Genomic DNA, 17,457 nt, shown 5'->3' with positions numbered 1-17,457 from the left:
CAGGCTGCCCAGGGAAGTGGTGGAGTCCCCATCCCTGGAGGTATTTAAAAGACAAGTAGATGAGGTGCTTAGGGACATGGTTTAGTGGGCATGGTGGTGTTGGGTCGATGGTTGGACTCGATGATCTTAGAGGTCTTTTCCAACCTCAATGATTCTATGATTCTATGATTCATCTCAGCCTGTCCCCTGATCTCATCCAGACCCCGGGCCTGAAAGGGACCTGGTGGAAGTGGCTGCTTCTTGCAGTCTGTGGCCTCATGCTGGCCTTGAATGTCCCCCCTGGTGTTCTCTCTCCGATACACATCATTAAGCCAAAGTTACAAAGAATTTTATACATGTTAGAAGCAGCATATTCGCTCTCAAACTCCACTGCCATATCTTTCTATACTCAAAAGAGAGGATTTGAGAGCCTCTTTTCACGAGCTTGAGTCAGCGAGCCCTCGCGTGCCCTACCCCATTCCCGCCTCTCTGGCCTCTTCCCCGTGCCACCCCGCGGGCTGGCATGCCCACCAGCACTACCAGTTCCTGGCAGAGCTGGGGGAGGCCACTCCTCTGGGTGTTTGTGGATAATCTTGTTTTAACAGGCAACAATAAGCGGTTTCTTGCCTGTTTAAAGTACTCAGAATATCCACTGCTTCCCCACGTTACTCACGCTCAGAGTTTGGTGGGTAGGTCCTTCCCGACTGAAGCCCATTTTGTCCTTCAGGGGTGACAATGTTTTCTTTCAAAAGGCAGACCCAATTTATTTCCCTGTTCTTTAAGCCTCTCAGCTCCTGTCCTAGGTGGGGGCAGCAGCCGCTGCGGTGCCTCTCTCCAGCCAAAACAGCAACCACTCATTAGATTAAAGATGAAGGGTGGGTCTGAGCTTGAACCTACCCAAAGTTTGAAGCAGAGGACCTACAAGGATGAGAGAGAGTAAATGGCTAACGTTGGAAGCCTGAAATCCATCTTGCACAAATTAAACCCAGAATATTACACTAGGATCCAGATCGGAACTTCCTCGTAGCTGTGGGAAGTCCTAGACGAAGTTCTTGGCCTAAGTCTGTTATGGATTAATGATAAGTGACTTTAAAATGGCACACAGGCAGCCACAGAGTCTGTGCATGCCACAGGCATCTGACTGTGTTTCTAGTTTTGGCACACTAATCATTACATATGAACTAATAAAGTGAAAACATTCAGATTTTAGTATGCCCTGTGTTTATCACTTTACAGCACCTATTTCCTCAAGAATTTCAATGCTTTTATGAGAAATAGGTGATCCTAATAACAGTTCTTCGAAACCAGAAACAGCTCTGTATCTGATATTAAAAGGACTATAAACCATCCATGCTAGTAAAGCTTTATAAATCTTGTACTGCTATTACAGTATTATTTGTTGGAGAAGCCCATCCCCACAGACTTGGGATGCTGATTCTTAGAAAGCATGAGCACCATCCGTTCATGTTGACTTCAGCAGAAGTTGCTGACACTTGGTCCTCAGATCAAGAAGCAGATAAACACTATCACAGCAGTACTCTGGGACAGCGTGGGCTCAAAATGACAGCAAGAGGGGTTATTAACTGGAAAAATTACATATCTGAAGGTTAATCTTGAAAAATGACATCAAACATTTTTTTCAATTACTGTAATATATTTTTTGAGTAATTACATATTTAAGCATGCATTCTTGAAGAACCACAGCCACATTCCTTTTGTCTCCCTGTCTCTGGGTTGAAAAAGACCCTGTTTATGTGAGCTTGCTTTTTTCTATAACGTACTGGTAAAGATTTTCACATGAAAAGCCAGTGCTGCTTATCATGCTAGGATGTGCTAGGATGACCAGATTACAAAGTCTTTATTTCCTTACAAAAAATTAAGGGGAGAAGAGGGATAGAAAAGAAGGTAAATGACCCAATGAGGGAGCAGATACTCACTAGAGTTAGCAAAAAAAAAAAAGGGGGGGACTCAGGGTAATGGCGGTTAAAAAATAACCACTATTTGCTTAAAAGATACTGGTCAACTCAGTAATGTCAGAAACACCATCTTCTTTAGCAGTCAGGGTATTCTTTGACAAAAATGTCAAATTTTCACACATGATTTTGAGTTACAATTTTTGTTTCAAATTATAAATGTTCCAGAAATGCCAAATTGCACAAAAAGTTGACCCACCATCATTTCCCAAATTGAGAGAAGAGGGTTGTTGCCCTATCTAGCCCACAATAAGAAGACTATGTTTAATGGCATCACTGCCCCACACGGTATTAAAACCTGTGGGGTTTAATTGCAGCCAATTGCGTATTTTTCTCTTCTAAAGACAGTACAAAGAGGTCATGTGGATAGCATCCAGAACATGATAACCACGGGAAGCAGCACATCATCTGTTCAGAGGTGACCAGCCAGGGGGTTTATGTATGTTTTAGAGTCCTCCAGACACCTACACGCCTGTTATTGTATCTATAGCTGTCACGCATTTGAGGCCAAACTTGGATTTAGAGTTTGGAACCTCTAAGGAGCAGTTTAGACATGGATAAAATGGGTTGCCATGACTTCAGTGGCTTAGTTCAAAGCTGCTCCTGTAAGACAGCACCTGAGCGGCTGCTCAGGCGTATGGGCTAAGGGTCTAGAGCCAACAGAGTGGACTATATCTCACTTCCAGCCCTAGTTTTTCTGGTTAAACACCCAGCTATTCCTATCATCCTCTTAGTTTTACTATTGAAGAACAATGCATACCCTGTTACGTGTATGTACTTTAGCATCATATTAGGATCTGATCCTCTGGTAGACCAGGTCCTCTAACTTCCTTGGTTTGAGGCTTTTAAAATTTTTCTCACCTGACCTGAAACTTCATAGTATTGTCCTCAGGCTGAAAAGGGCAAAGATACCTCTGCAATCTCCATTCAATAGTAAGATACCAGCTATTTTAAACATATATACTTTCCAATTACACAGAATGCTTCTAGGAGAAATGCAGCCACTAGACAGGATTGCCTCACATTTCCTGCATTCCCAGAATTTGTTTTTTTTTACTTGAGAACAAGTCTATTCCCAGAACCACATCTCATAATGAATTAAATTAACACATAAACTGCAAAAGAGGTTCATCGTCACTGCGCTTAGCTTGGTATACAATGAAAACCCTGTTAAACCATTTTGAACTCTTCCCTTCGACAAATAAAATATGCTTATTTTAATTATTCAAAGATGACAAAAGACAATAAGGTCACATTTTTATTTAGCTAATTCACAAGCAGATAGCACTTGTTTGGGCACAATCATGACTAAGCTTCAGTATCTATTTCTACCACAGTCACTATAAAAACATCCTTGCACCTTTTAAGAACATGATAAACATTCCTAATACTATAGAGTTGTATTTGATAACACTGTCTACCGGCACACTTGAAATACAGACCTAACAAAGTCTTCCCTCGCTTGGACTAATAATCCCCCCAGCACTAAGGGAACTGCTCCATCAACATTTGCAAGTACAGTTATATGGTAGATACATAAGGACTGTAGCCGCCACTGACTAAAAAAGACTGCCTCTCAGATCAGGGGCTATCCAAAATTTATGAGATTTCTGAGGCATTTCAGTATTAAGTCCTGGTCTGGAGCTCACTGAAATAAATAAGATCTTCTTGTTGACTCTTAATGGCCTTGACTCAGATCTAGACTGCAACTTTGCTTATTCATGTTTCTTCCATGGTACTGTAAAAAAAACCACCTTTTTTTCCTTCCACAACCATATTATTGTCTTTTTTTGCTATGAGGCTGAGATTGTTTCTATGCTATTTCATTAGCTACACAGAGACAGTGTATACGCTACTCTTTGTGGTGATTCAGTAGACCACTGAGGTCTTGATTCTGTAAATACCTTATTGGGGTAGCCCCACTGAACCCTGTATGTACTCAGTTATAAGACCTACTTGCCTGGAGGATGGAAACCTCCAGCAGTATCCATCAGGTCTTTTACATAAACACTAGCATATAAAAATATTTTTCTCTTTAATATTTTCAAACACTTATCTAAACAATGTTTATTTATAATTAAAAGTAGCTCAATGTTTCTAATTTTGGAAAGACCATACAGGACTGTAAGTCTGAGAAAGGAGCAGGATTTCTCAGTCCACAAGTTTAAAGCTTTATTTTGAGTCTTGGTGAATTAAGGGGAAAATCATACTGTAAACACACTTGAAAGCATTTTATCTTGTTTCTAAAGGTGTATTTGAAAAGTTCTTCACATCTGAATAGAAATAGGATAATAATCAGAAAATGTAATCTCCTGAGAGCTGACAGGAAAACAGAAAATAAAGCCAATGTAACCAGTACAATCCCATCTGTACATTACTCTCTTGTTCTGGGCAACCTCAGTTCACAGCCAGTCTGACAACAGGTGATAGGCAGACGCAGGACCAAAACAACCACATTAAATTATAGACACGCTATTATTTTACTGGGTAATTGTTAGAGATAGCTGCACTCAGCACTTGAGGAAAGGCCATACAGATCACGCTCAAAGCAAGTACCATGGCCAGCTGGGAGGAGACTGAGCTCTGCTGGCACCTTCTAGATGTCGGCCCCAGACTAATTCACCTTGTAGCCTTGGCCCTGGCTCAAAGTCCCTCACCTTCTTGGCAAAGACAGTGACCAGCGTCACCAGACCTCACTCTTCTCAGCATGCTACACGCCCCTCGGCAGAGTAATAACCCTGCCTGTCTCTCAATGCAGCTTCAAAGGCAGCCCAGCCATATAGCCAACCATGTATTCAATAGCTGGACCTCATCATACCGCACAAATCCAGTGAAACACCACCAATTTCCATAGCACCCTCATAACAAGCTTTTTAGACACTTTCTCAGTCTGCCACTGGTCAGCCAAAAGTTAATCTTTTCTACAAAATATGACTCAGACAGAAAATGCTCTGGGCCATGATACTAGAGCGGCAGATATTCCCCCCTGCAGGACTCGCTTTCCTTTTAATGACTTTCCAAATATTTTTTCCCTCCAGTGGGAACAAGAAGAACGCCAGATGGATATCTTTTGCTTGGGCAAGACCATACTGGATTGGCTTCACACCAAACCACAGTCAGAGACATGAACCAAAGATTCTCAGTGAAAATTAAAACACACTATTAGGGGGTAATACAGGAACAAAGACATTCAGGAGCCATGGGGATATAAACAGTCCAGGCAACTTACTGAAGTTTGTAGTTGGCTGGAAAAAAAAACTTACTGGCACAGAGTCTTACGTAGAAACAAAGAGAGTAATGCCTTGATTAATCCCAAGGAGGTAGTAAAGTTACAAACACTTGTAATACATGTCAGATATATATCTTATGCTGTAGTCTAAATAGCAGAACTTTCAGGGACAGAAATATCCCAAATACTCTTCAACGATTTCCACTGCTGACGAAGCTAGCAACATTTCCATTAAGAATGGATGCTGTCCATCAGTCCTACAATGAATGACTTGGGCACTCGGACGCTTTCGCAGATCCTTGCAACTAGCAGCTGTACTTATTTAGAAGTGCGCAATATTCTGCACAACATTTTCCATTGTGTCACAGAATAGCTGCTACACCATTTTCGTCTGTGTTTTCACAGCCTCTTCTGCTTTTGTGGTTGTGTGGGTGGACAGGCATGGGCACAGTACATGCGAGTTGCAGCGAGGAACCCATACACGTGTGAGCGCGGACAGAGGAAGTCGCTATGCATGCATGCTCGACTGAGACCCTTCCAACTGTGATTCCAGGAAAACCTTGCATGGCCCCAGGTGGAAAAACAGGTGTTCGGATGGTAAAATTAGCACGAATAGGGAAACTGGACGCTTCTACTGCATATCCTCTCATAGGGATATAGTCACGGGAAAGATAACAGCATTTTAACAAAATGTCATCTTAGCTTTCTTGTGGATCCATGCTGGCCTCATGCACACATGCATATATATGTGCATTTCCCTTGCCATAGTCCTGGTACTCTGAAAGCAGAGCACAATGTGGATTGCATCTGCTGCGTAGATATATGAGCAACATGCAGGAGAACTGGGATTCCTCCCCTCCCCTAAAATATAATCAAGGCACAACCTGGTCCATTTGAAAACAAAAATAAATAAAAATTTATTTATTTATTTATTTATTTATTTAAGACCCAACACTTTCTCTAGAGCAGTCTTATGAGCTGTAAGGACAATGCTCCTTTCAACCAAGGATGGTATGTTATACCCTGAGCGGGGGTGAAAACCACTAGGGCAAGAAAAACAACCCCAACCTTTCCTTTAGTTTATAGACAAGTTGCTTGGCAAACTTCTCCCAGGAACTCCTCAACCATCTGTTGTCTTCTCTCCCGCAGCCAAAATAAGCGAAATTCTAGCAACAGACCCTAAACAAACACAAGGACTCTTCAGGGAGATGTGCAACAGCACAAACCTCTAGCTGTCCTGCTTTTGGAAATGAAGTAGGACTGACTGGAATAAGGGAAACGACCACTGCTGAGAGGAGCTGCGTCAGTCCCTAAAACAGTCGTCCAGAAGGTCCAAACATCGCTTAGCAGCTTTTTTCTCCTAACAAAACTCCCAGGGTTTTGAGAGGGAGGACGGACGAGGGACACAGCTGTACACACATCAGCAGTCCTTTACTTGCAGTCTCACTGCATGCCAGACACATATGCACATACAAACATGCACACGCGGGGAAAGCGGAATGCACATTTCTGCACCCCAGCTGAGGTATAGCGGGAGCAGTCAGTATGTTAATCCTATTTGTTGCAGAATGGCAGACTTAGACAGATTCTGCTAATACAAACATACTTAAAGAGAGGAATAAAAGGGATCACAACTCCTCATTCACACTAGGGAGAAATAACTCCTAACAAGCGCTGTAGAAAACTAGCCTGTAATCTCTTAACTATTCAGAATAGGATCTTAAATCATCTGGTGCAAGTTGTCTCCCAGCAACCCCAGACCTCAAAGGCTGAATGACTGCACAGCGCTTTCAATAATGACATAAATATTTGTCTTTACAAAGACAATATTTCCTTGTTTCCACTTAGAGCTAGCATTAACTGTTATGAACTAGCACACTTAAAAATACCCTTCCTGTTCAGCCAAAAACTTTTCAAATGTAGGTACTTAAGACCCTTTTAAAAAATGATCTGCTGGTCAAGAGAGCAAATTATTTGCATTTTTTTAATAATAAAACTGGGAACCACCACAAGTACAACTGTAGCAGGATTTTTTTCCTGAGGCATAGTACAAATGTAAAGATGTTGGAGGAAGGCATGAACTCTAGCCCATCTTTCTTTTCTTCTCACAAGATCAGTTCCTACAAAGTTTAACTTGGAGCTTAATTTGGGTTTATTTATGCGAGTCACCTGGTCTTAAAAATGGGTTTACCAGGGTTTTGTATGTCTGCCTGCCTGCCTTTCTGTTCTTCTTTTTACATTTTCCACTTAACATTTAGGGAAGATCCAGTCTGTTAACATCAGTGCAACGAAGACAGCATTTTCAATGCGCTGCTAAGAAGAGACAGAAGAGTTCATAGGCTTAAAATTTGTCTGATATGTAGCTCTTCTGGTGGAGCAGAGGTAAAGGGCCTGATTCTGCACCTTTAAAGCCTATCAATCAGTCTTTTTTTTCATTGTACTGACTTTGGATTTGGTTTCTATTTCACCATTAGTTGCAATGCTGTACAGGTGAAGAACAGGTGAAGAAATACTGAAGAACAGTATTTAGTTGCAATGCTGTACAGGTGAAGAACAGTAGGTCGTGTCAATAATTCATCAAACTGCGGAAGAGCAAGAAACGTAATGAAAGGTCAATGTTCACAAGCAGCAGAAACATACTTCAGAGCAATGCAGCGGCACAAAGGCTATCAAATGGCTGGCTAAGGGAGAGTAGAGAGGAGGCAGCCAGTCTAACAAGGCTCTTCACTCCAGCACAGAAATGAGAAGGGAAGCCAACGACTGGAAGCAATTCCGGGCCACTGCCAAGGGAAAGTGAGGAAGAAGTTGTTAAGAGTAAGAACGATGAGCTCTGGGAATGAACCAGCCACTAACATAAAACAGCATGTGGATCTGCTTCTCTGGGGGGTTGTAGGTTAAACCTGGAGGCCTTCTGGAGGCAATGCTCTAGCCAAGCATTTGCTGGAGACCTCAGGGCCTTTTGACTCTGGTGGCTTACAGGAGCCAAAATAGCAGGTTCAATGGTCCCTTTGGCCTCTGCAAAGTCGCCATGTCAAATACAGACCCCTAACAAGACAGGGGATGAGTGGGGTACCCATGGGGGCAAATGTGCCAGAGTCCCCCAGCTGCTGTTGCCTCTGCTACTGCCTTTGGGATCAGAATGACGGTGTCTGAAGGGAGCCTGGGTGGAGGTGGCAGGGAAGTATGTCAGCCTTGGGGGCCAGCCAGCTTTCTTATCATTCTGGTGCAGCATATTCGGAAAGCAAAGTCGGGGGTTTTCTTTGTTCTTTGCAGCAAAGGGAGTCTTGTGGCTGAAACCAACTGCTCCAGGAGCTGCGGTTACATCAGGTCCCAGAAGTGCTGATGGCTGGGGAAGATGAAGGGCCGGAGCCAGATGGCAGAGCAGGGGGGACTGTAGCCAGCACTCTCCTGAACAGGGTCCCCTCAGCTGTCACGAAGTCAGGGATCAATGTTTGCTTTGCAGTGCTGGCTGTGCAGCATGACCACGCAAGTGTTAGTACCAGCTCTTTGCCTCTTACTACTGGTGAGCTTGTACCCCATGTTCCTGCGTTGCCCAAAACAGTGGAGTCCCAGTCTCCTCTGGAATCAGGCTCTAGTACAGATCATGACCAGGTTTGGACAGAGTCCCCAGGCTCAGAGCTGCTCATACCTGGAGGTGGCTATGGTGGTCCACTGAGGGGCTCACGTTGGCTCCGAGAGCTTTTGGACAGTACAGCCCCCTGCAGAAGTCCATGCCCTTGCTCCCTTGCCTGTCCCTGCTCAGTGCGCGGCCCTGGGTACCAGAGCAACTGCTCCCCTACAGTTTGGGCAAATGAGAAAGTTACTCTGGAGAAAGCTTACGTATGAACTTGTGGTGCACCAGCTGCTTGACAAGAATCGCCCGGGAGTGTGTTGTCACATAGCAAAGTTCATCTCCTTTTCACTGCTTTTCAGAGAATTTCAGGGAAGTAGCATGAGAATGGGCAGTGTCCACAGAGCAGCTGACACCCTGCCAGTTCACATCCTGCTTTACCCTGGGAAAAAATACTTCTGTGTCATTAAAGACAAAAAATCATCTTAAATATTATCAAATTATGGCAGATCATAACTTCTTTTAATAGAAAAGAGGAAAGTCTTCAAAATTTCTCCTTCAGAAATGAAAGTCAGGATGAATTATCTCTGAGATTTGTCTAGACAAAGATCGCATTATTGCCTTGACCCGTCACGGGAGCACTTACCAGCTCTCTGTGATGTAGATCTTCTTTTCCAAATCTCTTTTTTATTCTTTCTTTCTCTCTCTCTCATTTTTTTCTACTAAACCTCCACTACTAAGAAATACATCAGATTACCTCAAAGGGAAAAATAAAGTTGCAATCGATAAGCTGAAAAACAAAACTGAGAAATAAAAAGTCACTTCTCTCAATCTGAGCTGTAACTGGTATAGCAGCGTACATTGCTCCACCAAAGCTTGCCTACATTACACCATACCAACATCAGTGATAGGAAAAGGACAAAGAGACCATATTGCAATATTAGCCAGAGACAAGGGCAAGAAAAAAAAAAGAAGTAAAGCAGTCAGGAGGGCTAGAATTAAAACGTTACAAAATGTTGCACATATGCAAACAATGGTGCAAGAAAGTTCAGCACTGGGGGCCGAAGGAAGACGTTGGAGAGCTGATCATCAGTTGATGAGCCATGCGGTATTGCTTCTTGTTTACTTTCTGGGGCAAGCCCTGCCCTGGTGAGAACAGAAGAAAGAGGGCTGCGCAACCACGGCTGCATTTCATGGCATGACAGCATACACAAAACCAGAGAGTATTCGCAGGTAGATCCCCACCCATACTCATTGGAAGACTGACAGCTAATGACATGCCTCTAATTGTAACGCTCTTCAGCCTATTATACCAATTATGGAATCAGTCTTAATATCCTGACCGCTACATCTCCTAAAAGACTGGGCTTTTAGGGGAATTCAGCCAAACCACTCATCTGTCCTACAACCACATTTTCAAAAGCCAGTATGCCACACTATGCTCTATCTACACTTTGTATTGCAAGTGGTGTCAGAGGGAATTTTTTGAGTCATTTAAGGGCCAGAACAGCTTTTCACAATAAAATGGAACTACAGTTCTCATCAAATCTGCTCCTAGTGGTAGTAACATTTTTGATCAAATAATTCAATAAACAACATAAGACATACAGATTTCAGTTCCTGTTCCTCACTATGTGGCACCCATATCACATCCTGTTGTGTTACATGGTTTCTTATTGACTCTGCTATGAGGAGAAATAAACCTTTTTCTAAATTTTCTCATTTCTAATTCTAAAGACAACACTAAAACATTATTTTAGGTATGTGATGGGCATTGTTTTGGTCTGGACACTAATGTATCCAGGAACACAGTTGTGTTTTTGTTTGAAGGAGGAAGATTTTCATATCAGAGATTATTTTCCAAAATTTTCTAGATTCTTTAGCTCATGGCAATGGCTTATAGCAGGACAGATGCATGTTTGCTTTCTACTGTAGTATTAAGAATATTGTTTACTATACTTGTTGTTCTTAAAATAGCTTTCTATATGGTCCATTTAGACTGTCAGTTTGGAACACTATATCAATTTCCAAACCCATGCTTAATATGTTTCAGTATCTCAAATCAGAGCTCATTCACTTTAACAATGTAATATTGACATAATCAAAAACATAAGCAAGTTACAATTAGATCTATAAAATGACCAACAGTATTTTTTCTTTTAATCTGCTTCTTAAAATTCTTGATGTCCAGTGAGGTATAAAACCAAAATCTTTAGTTTGTACAACAAATACCTGTACTGCATTTTATACTTATGTCCTTAGAGTAAATCTGAGTCTTGAGCCTTTACATAAGTATATTTGCATTTGAAAATATCTCACCTGTTCAGCTATTGCCAAGATGGCTCTTAAGCATTTTCTCTGAACATTTCATTAGCTCTCTTCCCAGAAGATCATGATGATCAGAAAGAGAGATCTTAATTGTACGACATTATATGAATCTAATCTTATTGCAGTTTGGGAAGGCTGAGGTTTGAAATTAGTTTTGGTAGGTCCTATATACTTTAATGTTTGAGTTCTAACGAGATCAGTCGCTTTTTGCATCATGAACTCCCTCTTCATGCTCTCTGTAGAGAGTTTGCCAGTCATTGGGATCCAGGCTTAGCCGTGATGGATTTTTTTAATTGCTCAGAGGATTTCCAATGTGCTGTGTCTTACGTGGGATAAGAAATGGCATGCTAAAGAAGTTGTCCTGGAAACCAACATCTTCCTTTCGCAGAAGGAAAACTTCAGCTGGATGATCTCAGACAAACCTGCTCCTTCTCTTCCTTAGCTAAAGGCATCTGCATCTGACTTAGTCTGAGTTTGTTCTTCAGCTGTGCCCACTCTCTTGTCACTCTTACAATTAATGTATTAAACCTGGGCAAAAGAAAATAATCCTTCTCCAGAAGGCATTTCACACTCCAAAACCTGTGAACTCCATTTCCACAACAGTTTCTTTGCTGCATTATCTAGCATCCTTAGCAAATGAGCTTTTGCCACTTGTGATCAGAGCAAAGCATATCTGGCAGAGATGAAGCTGAGTAAAGGAGCAGAGGGCAATTCAGACAGCAAGAGCACTCCTTTGCTTGGGATCACTCACAACACAGGAGATCCACGCAGGACAATGTGCGCTAAGTAGGAGAGGCTCAAGAGACATTTGCAGCAATTACATAACTGTTCTCAATACTTTTTTTTTTCAACACACCCACACACAGTGAGCAGGTGAAAGTATTGCCAAATTATTCCCTTGCTTTTCTTAAAACAACAGGAAATCAACTATCATTATGCGTGACTAATAAAGAACTGTGAATACCAGTGGCTCCTTTCTAACAACATAATTAAATATATCATAGTCCTTTCCTTCTCTGGGTATAAATACATCGGTTGCCATTGCTGCCATGCACACAGAGCATGTCTTGCCCGAAACTGGTATTTTACAGTGCTACAAGTGTCCTCTTTTGCATGGGGCAGTCTTGAAATTTGGGTGTTAAAAGTGATCTTTTTGGCCAATGCCCTGAGTGCTTAGTGCGACAACAAAATGTGAGACAGGGAGCAAACAGACAGACTATAGTTTTCTCTTAGTTCATTCACTTCTCTCAAGTGTATTTCTTGGCAGTTCTTTTCCATAGCATCAGGCCAAGCTCACCATCTCAAAGGGTCGTCTCAGAATCACAAAACATCTTATCTGGAACCACATCTTTTCCCTCATTTCATCACCAGTCTGTTCTCGGCAGTCAGCTTTGCTGTTTTACTCCAGATGTCTCCACTAGTCAAGGAAACTATTTGCTTTTGTGCAAAGTGTTCTCCCCTCTTCCTCTATTTTTAAGATGCAATGTCTCTCTTCCACTTGCTACTTCTGCTAGCTTCTCTGTAGACAAAGTGTTGGAAAAGTGTTGCAAAATCGTTCACGCCTCATACCTTCTTTTTCTCTTTACCCATACATAAAATTGCACAAGTGGCCAAAGCTACTGTGATTTTTCTGCTGACTTTTTTCTCAGTTGCAAGTCATACTTTACTAGCTTTAGTGTCATGCACTGAAATCTCCACAGTGCAAAAGCCAGGTATTTGTGGAGACCATTCCGTAAGGTTTTGGTATATTTCATATGTCACAGCACAGTCATACGTTTACTGATGGAAGAACAAGAGGGCTACACAATCCCTATTCCATTTGAGTATGATTTTGCTCGTCTGGCATCAGTATGCTCAATATGGACTGCTTCTACAGCAGCAGTGATCTGCTACTTGAAGTGTTACTTCTTAATGTTTTCCAAGAAGAAAGGAGGTTTATGATCCTTAGGGCAATGATCAGTCCATTTTGTAAGGCTATTTTTGATTGCTCTACCACTTTACATTATTTGAATTATGCCTTTTGCCTCCTTTTTCTAATATCAGATTAGCTTACTTGCTCTGTGACTCCTTTTAGTCTTTCTATTAATTTCTGCTCCTTCTTCTGCTATACCTTCTGTGCAGGTGACATACCAAAAGGCAAACAATTTGCTTTGCGGTTGTTTAGTTAGGTGTTAGTTTAGGTGTTTAGTGCGCCAGCCAAACATGACAGAGAACATACAAGCACCATAACCCACGCTGGGTAGGCTGTAGTACTTTCACTTGATTGCTTTACATTGAAGATCGATGATGAGCATTTGCTTTTTTTCCTCCACTGCAATCTCATTTGCAGGTATTTTCCACCCTTTTAATTACACTCTGATATATGATGCAGCAGAATGCTTCTCTGCTTGTGACCCTTTTCCCGGCAATCATCTCATGTACTAGTAGCGCTGCGATCATGGAGACTTTGATTAGATTTTTGGTAGAGAACCTGTGCACTAAAAACATGACTAGGAAATACATGCTAGCTCATTTTTACATAGTTTTCCACCATTTACATTTTCATCATGATGATTTTAAAGCTTTTTATCCCAGAATTTATTTGCTGAAAACATGTATTCCATGGTCCTGTAGACTCTGATGTTTCTGTCGTACCTGAATTTAACACTGATTTCTCCCCTTATAGTGAATGAGTACCGTCCAACTAATGCCAGTGAGGCCGTCGCTGTTAATACTAGGGTACTACCTGGTGTTTCTGACTTAAGATGAAGACCAATTAGGCTTGAGGTCAGCTGTTCATTTTCCAAGTACTTCTTCTGGTCCTGTAAAAATAGCTGCAGATTTTTATTTTTCTGTATTCTGGGGTAAGCCCCCCAAACCATCACTTCAAGGTTTTTCTAGTTAAAGTTATTCTCCAGTTGCATGCAGAGCATGAGCTGGATCATTTTGCTCATCTAGAAAATGTACCTGTTTAATACATGGTACATGAAAGTTTGAGTAGTCCCTACTCTAGGTACTCCCTTTTTAACGTGTTTTCTTTAACTGTGTCTCCATTGTTTTTGCTCATCTAGAAAATGTACCTGTTTAACACATGGTACGTGAAAGTTTAAGTAGTCCCTACTCTAGGTACTCCTTTTTTAATGTGTTTTCTTTAACTGTGTCTCCATTGTCGTCTGCAAACTTGCTATGCCTTCATCACATATTTGTTTGCATGTTACCTCATTGCCTCCTGTTTTGTCTTGGCCTGTTTGTGCGTGATGGGGAAAGGTTCAGTGCAGGCAACCGACTGGTGATCATACCTCTCTTTTGGTTTTGTCACCGTGTCATTGTGCCTACTGCTAATGACAGAGGCATCTGCTTTTCAAATGGGTGACACGCTCTAGCCGCCCTAAAAACTTTTCAGCATTCAGTTATCCTCTGCTACTAATTTTCCGTGCATTTCTTTCATGGCTGTCCTGCTCCAAAAATGGTTCAAGTCCTCCGCATCACATACAGTCGTGTCACCCATTTTTCAGTTATCCCCAAAGGTTTTCAAATTGCCTGAGATTTTCTTTTCTTCCATATATGTAGAGAGAGGTATGTCTGTTGCATAAAGTCTAGTCAGTCTCTCCGGATTCTCAATATATGCGCTGTTGAGCTTGCCACTGAAGATGTGTGTTTTGCAGATACACCTGTTCTCTTCAAACGTGTGATACCCGTTTGAAAACAATCAGCTCTCTAGCTCTCTGGTATGGAGATCGCTCCTCTGTCTCACAGCCTGGGAAAATTAGAGTATTGGTTTCCTCCTCTTTTTTTTTCCAGTTCTTCCCAATGTTTCTAGTTTCAAAGTCCATGGGCAACGTATTTGCCACGCACAAGCCATAGGAGTTAGTTTCTTCTTCTGACAGCCTTAAATGCCTTAACTTAATTGCGTCAAGTGGTGCAGACACACATAAGAGAGGACAAATTAACTGTCAACAATAAGGTTTTTTCACAAATACTCTACTTTAGGAGCTCAGCTGTCTGCCTCTCTCCCACGCTGACACACACACGTGCACACATGCACACAGGAGGAGGGACCAAATGGCTCGTCTTTGAGCCACTTCTATGTCTCAAACGGAGAGTGCAGCAGCTACCTAAGATTGCACCTATGTACAACTGGAATGGGTTTTGCACTTTAACAACCTCAAACATCTCCATTTTCTGAAGCTAAGATCCATCTTTCCTGTTATAAGCATTGTAATTTTAGAAGCCCGATCAGACAGCTTTGCATGCGATTTGCCTTGTGACTATCCTATATTGTAGCTTTTTTAACAAAAGAAAACAAATAAATATACATTTTCACATTACTAAAACTAGACCTTGGGAAATGAAAACAACTGCTGATAAAAATTCACAGTATTCTCTGATAAAGAGGAAGTCTTGTCATAACTTTCAGAGCCACGCAGAAGCAGCAGTAGTGACTTTGAACCACATCTTAGTAGTAGCTTTGGTAAATAACTTTGAAGTTGTCTCTTCTTTGAGGTGGAGGTTGCACCAGGTAACCTTCAGAAGTGCTTTCCTGCCTGATTTTTTTCTATAGGCATATGGCAGTAAGGATGAGGAGCCACATCTTTGATGAAACTTTTTGCATAGGCTTTTCAAACATCCTTGCCTGTCACCGTTTATCTTATCTTTGATGTGATACTTGTAGGGGAAAGATCACGTAACTGAGGTCTGTATTTTGACCCTAAGCCAAATACCCCGACTTATTGCTAGTAAGTGACATATTAACCAATCTACATCTAAAAGAATAAAAATATATTGCTATTCAGTGTAAATAGAAGGAACCACATCAGCTGCAATGATCCTCCACTGCAGCTGCTTCTCCTTTTTTGGTTGTGTGGAAAGAAATAGGGGAGCACTCCCCAAGGAACATCTTGTATCTAATGGCAGTGATTTGGCAGTGAGAGCCTGCTTTTATTAACTGCAGGGTTGTTCAGCGTGTAGCATAGGAATGGAGTCACTGGCAGAAGAATATCCTTATATTTCAAGCCCTCTGGGGAATTCTGCAGGTGGGGGCAACTTAGGACCTGCCTAAGGCTGAGCCTTAATGAAACACCATTTGGAAGGGAAATAGAAGACAAAGTTGCCTTATAGATTAAAAACTCATCAGGGATTTCAGGCAATGCAGATTCAAAGGCCTGGCGCAGGCAGAGAAGAGGTTTGCACCTGACCTGGGTTTCCAAATCCCAAAGAGTCTCCTGGCTGTGGAGACACATTTGCCTTTCTTCCTTATTCCGAAATTCCTTTCCACCAAAATTGGTACGCATGTGTAGTAATAGGCTGTTCTTATTCATCATGTGTGAGAAGAGCACGATAGAAACCATCGCAAAGAACAGCAGAAGAGCGCATTCAAACTATGCATTTTAGAAAGAACAAATTTATATCCAGAACTCTAAAAATTCACCCGTAAAGTTAAGCCACAAGCATTTAAAGTCAGGAAGCTTTTAGCCACGAAGAAACGATTCCACGTGCATCCCTGTTCACCAGGTGCCTGTTATTAAAACAGCACCTAAAATATCAAATGAGTAGTTCCCAAACTAGGATATTCCATCAGGAAATATTTCAGTGAGAGATGTGAATTGGCTGCTGCCAATATGTTCTGATTCAACCATAATTCCGTAGGAATGTTTACCTTCCTTTAAATTTAATGTAAATTTAAGTCTACCCTCCCAAACTGATCACTGATTTGCAGCCTATCAGCGATACACAGAGAGGCTGAAGCAACGTCGGCTTTAAGACTCAAAACTGCGAGCCCCCCTTCTTGCTGCTGGCTGGCAGCGGAAACAGCATTGAGACCTGCGGGTCTTGCACAAGCCTGGGGTTTCTTCTCCATCGCGGACAAAGTAATTGGCATTCCCAGGGTGACTCAGAACTGAGAACAAATAAAACGTTAATGCAGCAATCTTTTTTAAGGACTGTCACTGCGGCGTTTGTTTGCAGCGTGGCAGTGACAGCTTTGTGGAGTGCCACAAACATATGTGTTGGCGAAGGAGGTGCCTGACAGTAAACAAGCCAAACGCAGCCACTGATGTGGAGCCAGAAATAAAAGTGCTGGTGAACGTGAACCACAGCTTTCAAGTAGCCGACTACTCCTCCAGCACCCCTTACCAACGCGATTCTGTCAGAACTTTTACCTTCTATGTCTTCAGGTGTGGTCATGCATCATATCAAATCACGTTTAGGGTTATTTACTATTTATGCAATCGTAAACCTAACATCTTTTGAAAGGTATTTTGAAGCACAACTCAACAACAGAGCCCTGGTTCCCTGGCAGGCTTCGCAAAGGCCCGCGCCCCCAGCCGGATTGCAGTGCACGGCCCCCTCCCCCGCGCGGGGCCCTGGGACCGGCTTCCACCGCCTCGCAGACCAACACG

At 42.1% G+C, this 17,457-nt stretch overlaps 1 protein-coding gene across 1 annotated transcript in view; it reads left to right on the top strand.

The window, feature by feature from the left end:
- The window catches only part of ICOSLG (inducible T-cell costimulator ligand), a 197,005-nt gene that overhangs the window by 165,577 nt on the left and 13,971 nt on the right, over positions 1-17,457 (top strand). The window contains exon 3 of the mRNA XM_019473041.1: positions 17,024-17,232. Within this exon, the coding sequence (XP_019328586.1) occupies positions 17,024-17,232 (209 nt within the window). The remainder of the gene's footprint in view (positions 1-17,023; positions 17,233-17,457) is intronic.

Source organism: Aptenodytes forsteri, unplaced genomic scaffold (assembly GCF_000699145.1).
Source record: "Aptenodytes forsteri isolate BGI_AS27 unplaced genomic scaffold, ASM69914v1 Scaffold2, whole genome shotgun sequence".
NCBI classification, from domain to species: Eukaryota; Metazoa; Chordata; class Aves; order Sphenisciformes; family Spheniscidae; genus Aptenodytes; species Aptenodytes forsteri.
Note: the sequence above shows the minus strand (reverse complement) of the source record. Positions and strands in the feature narration are given on the sequence as shown.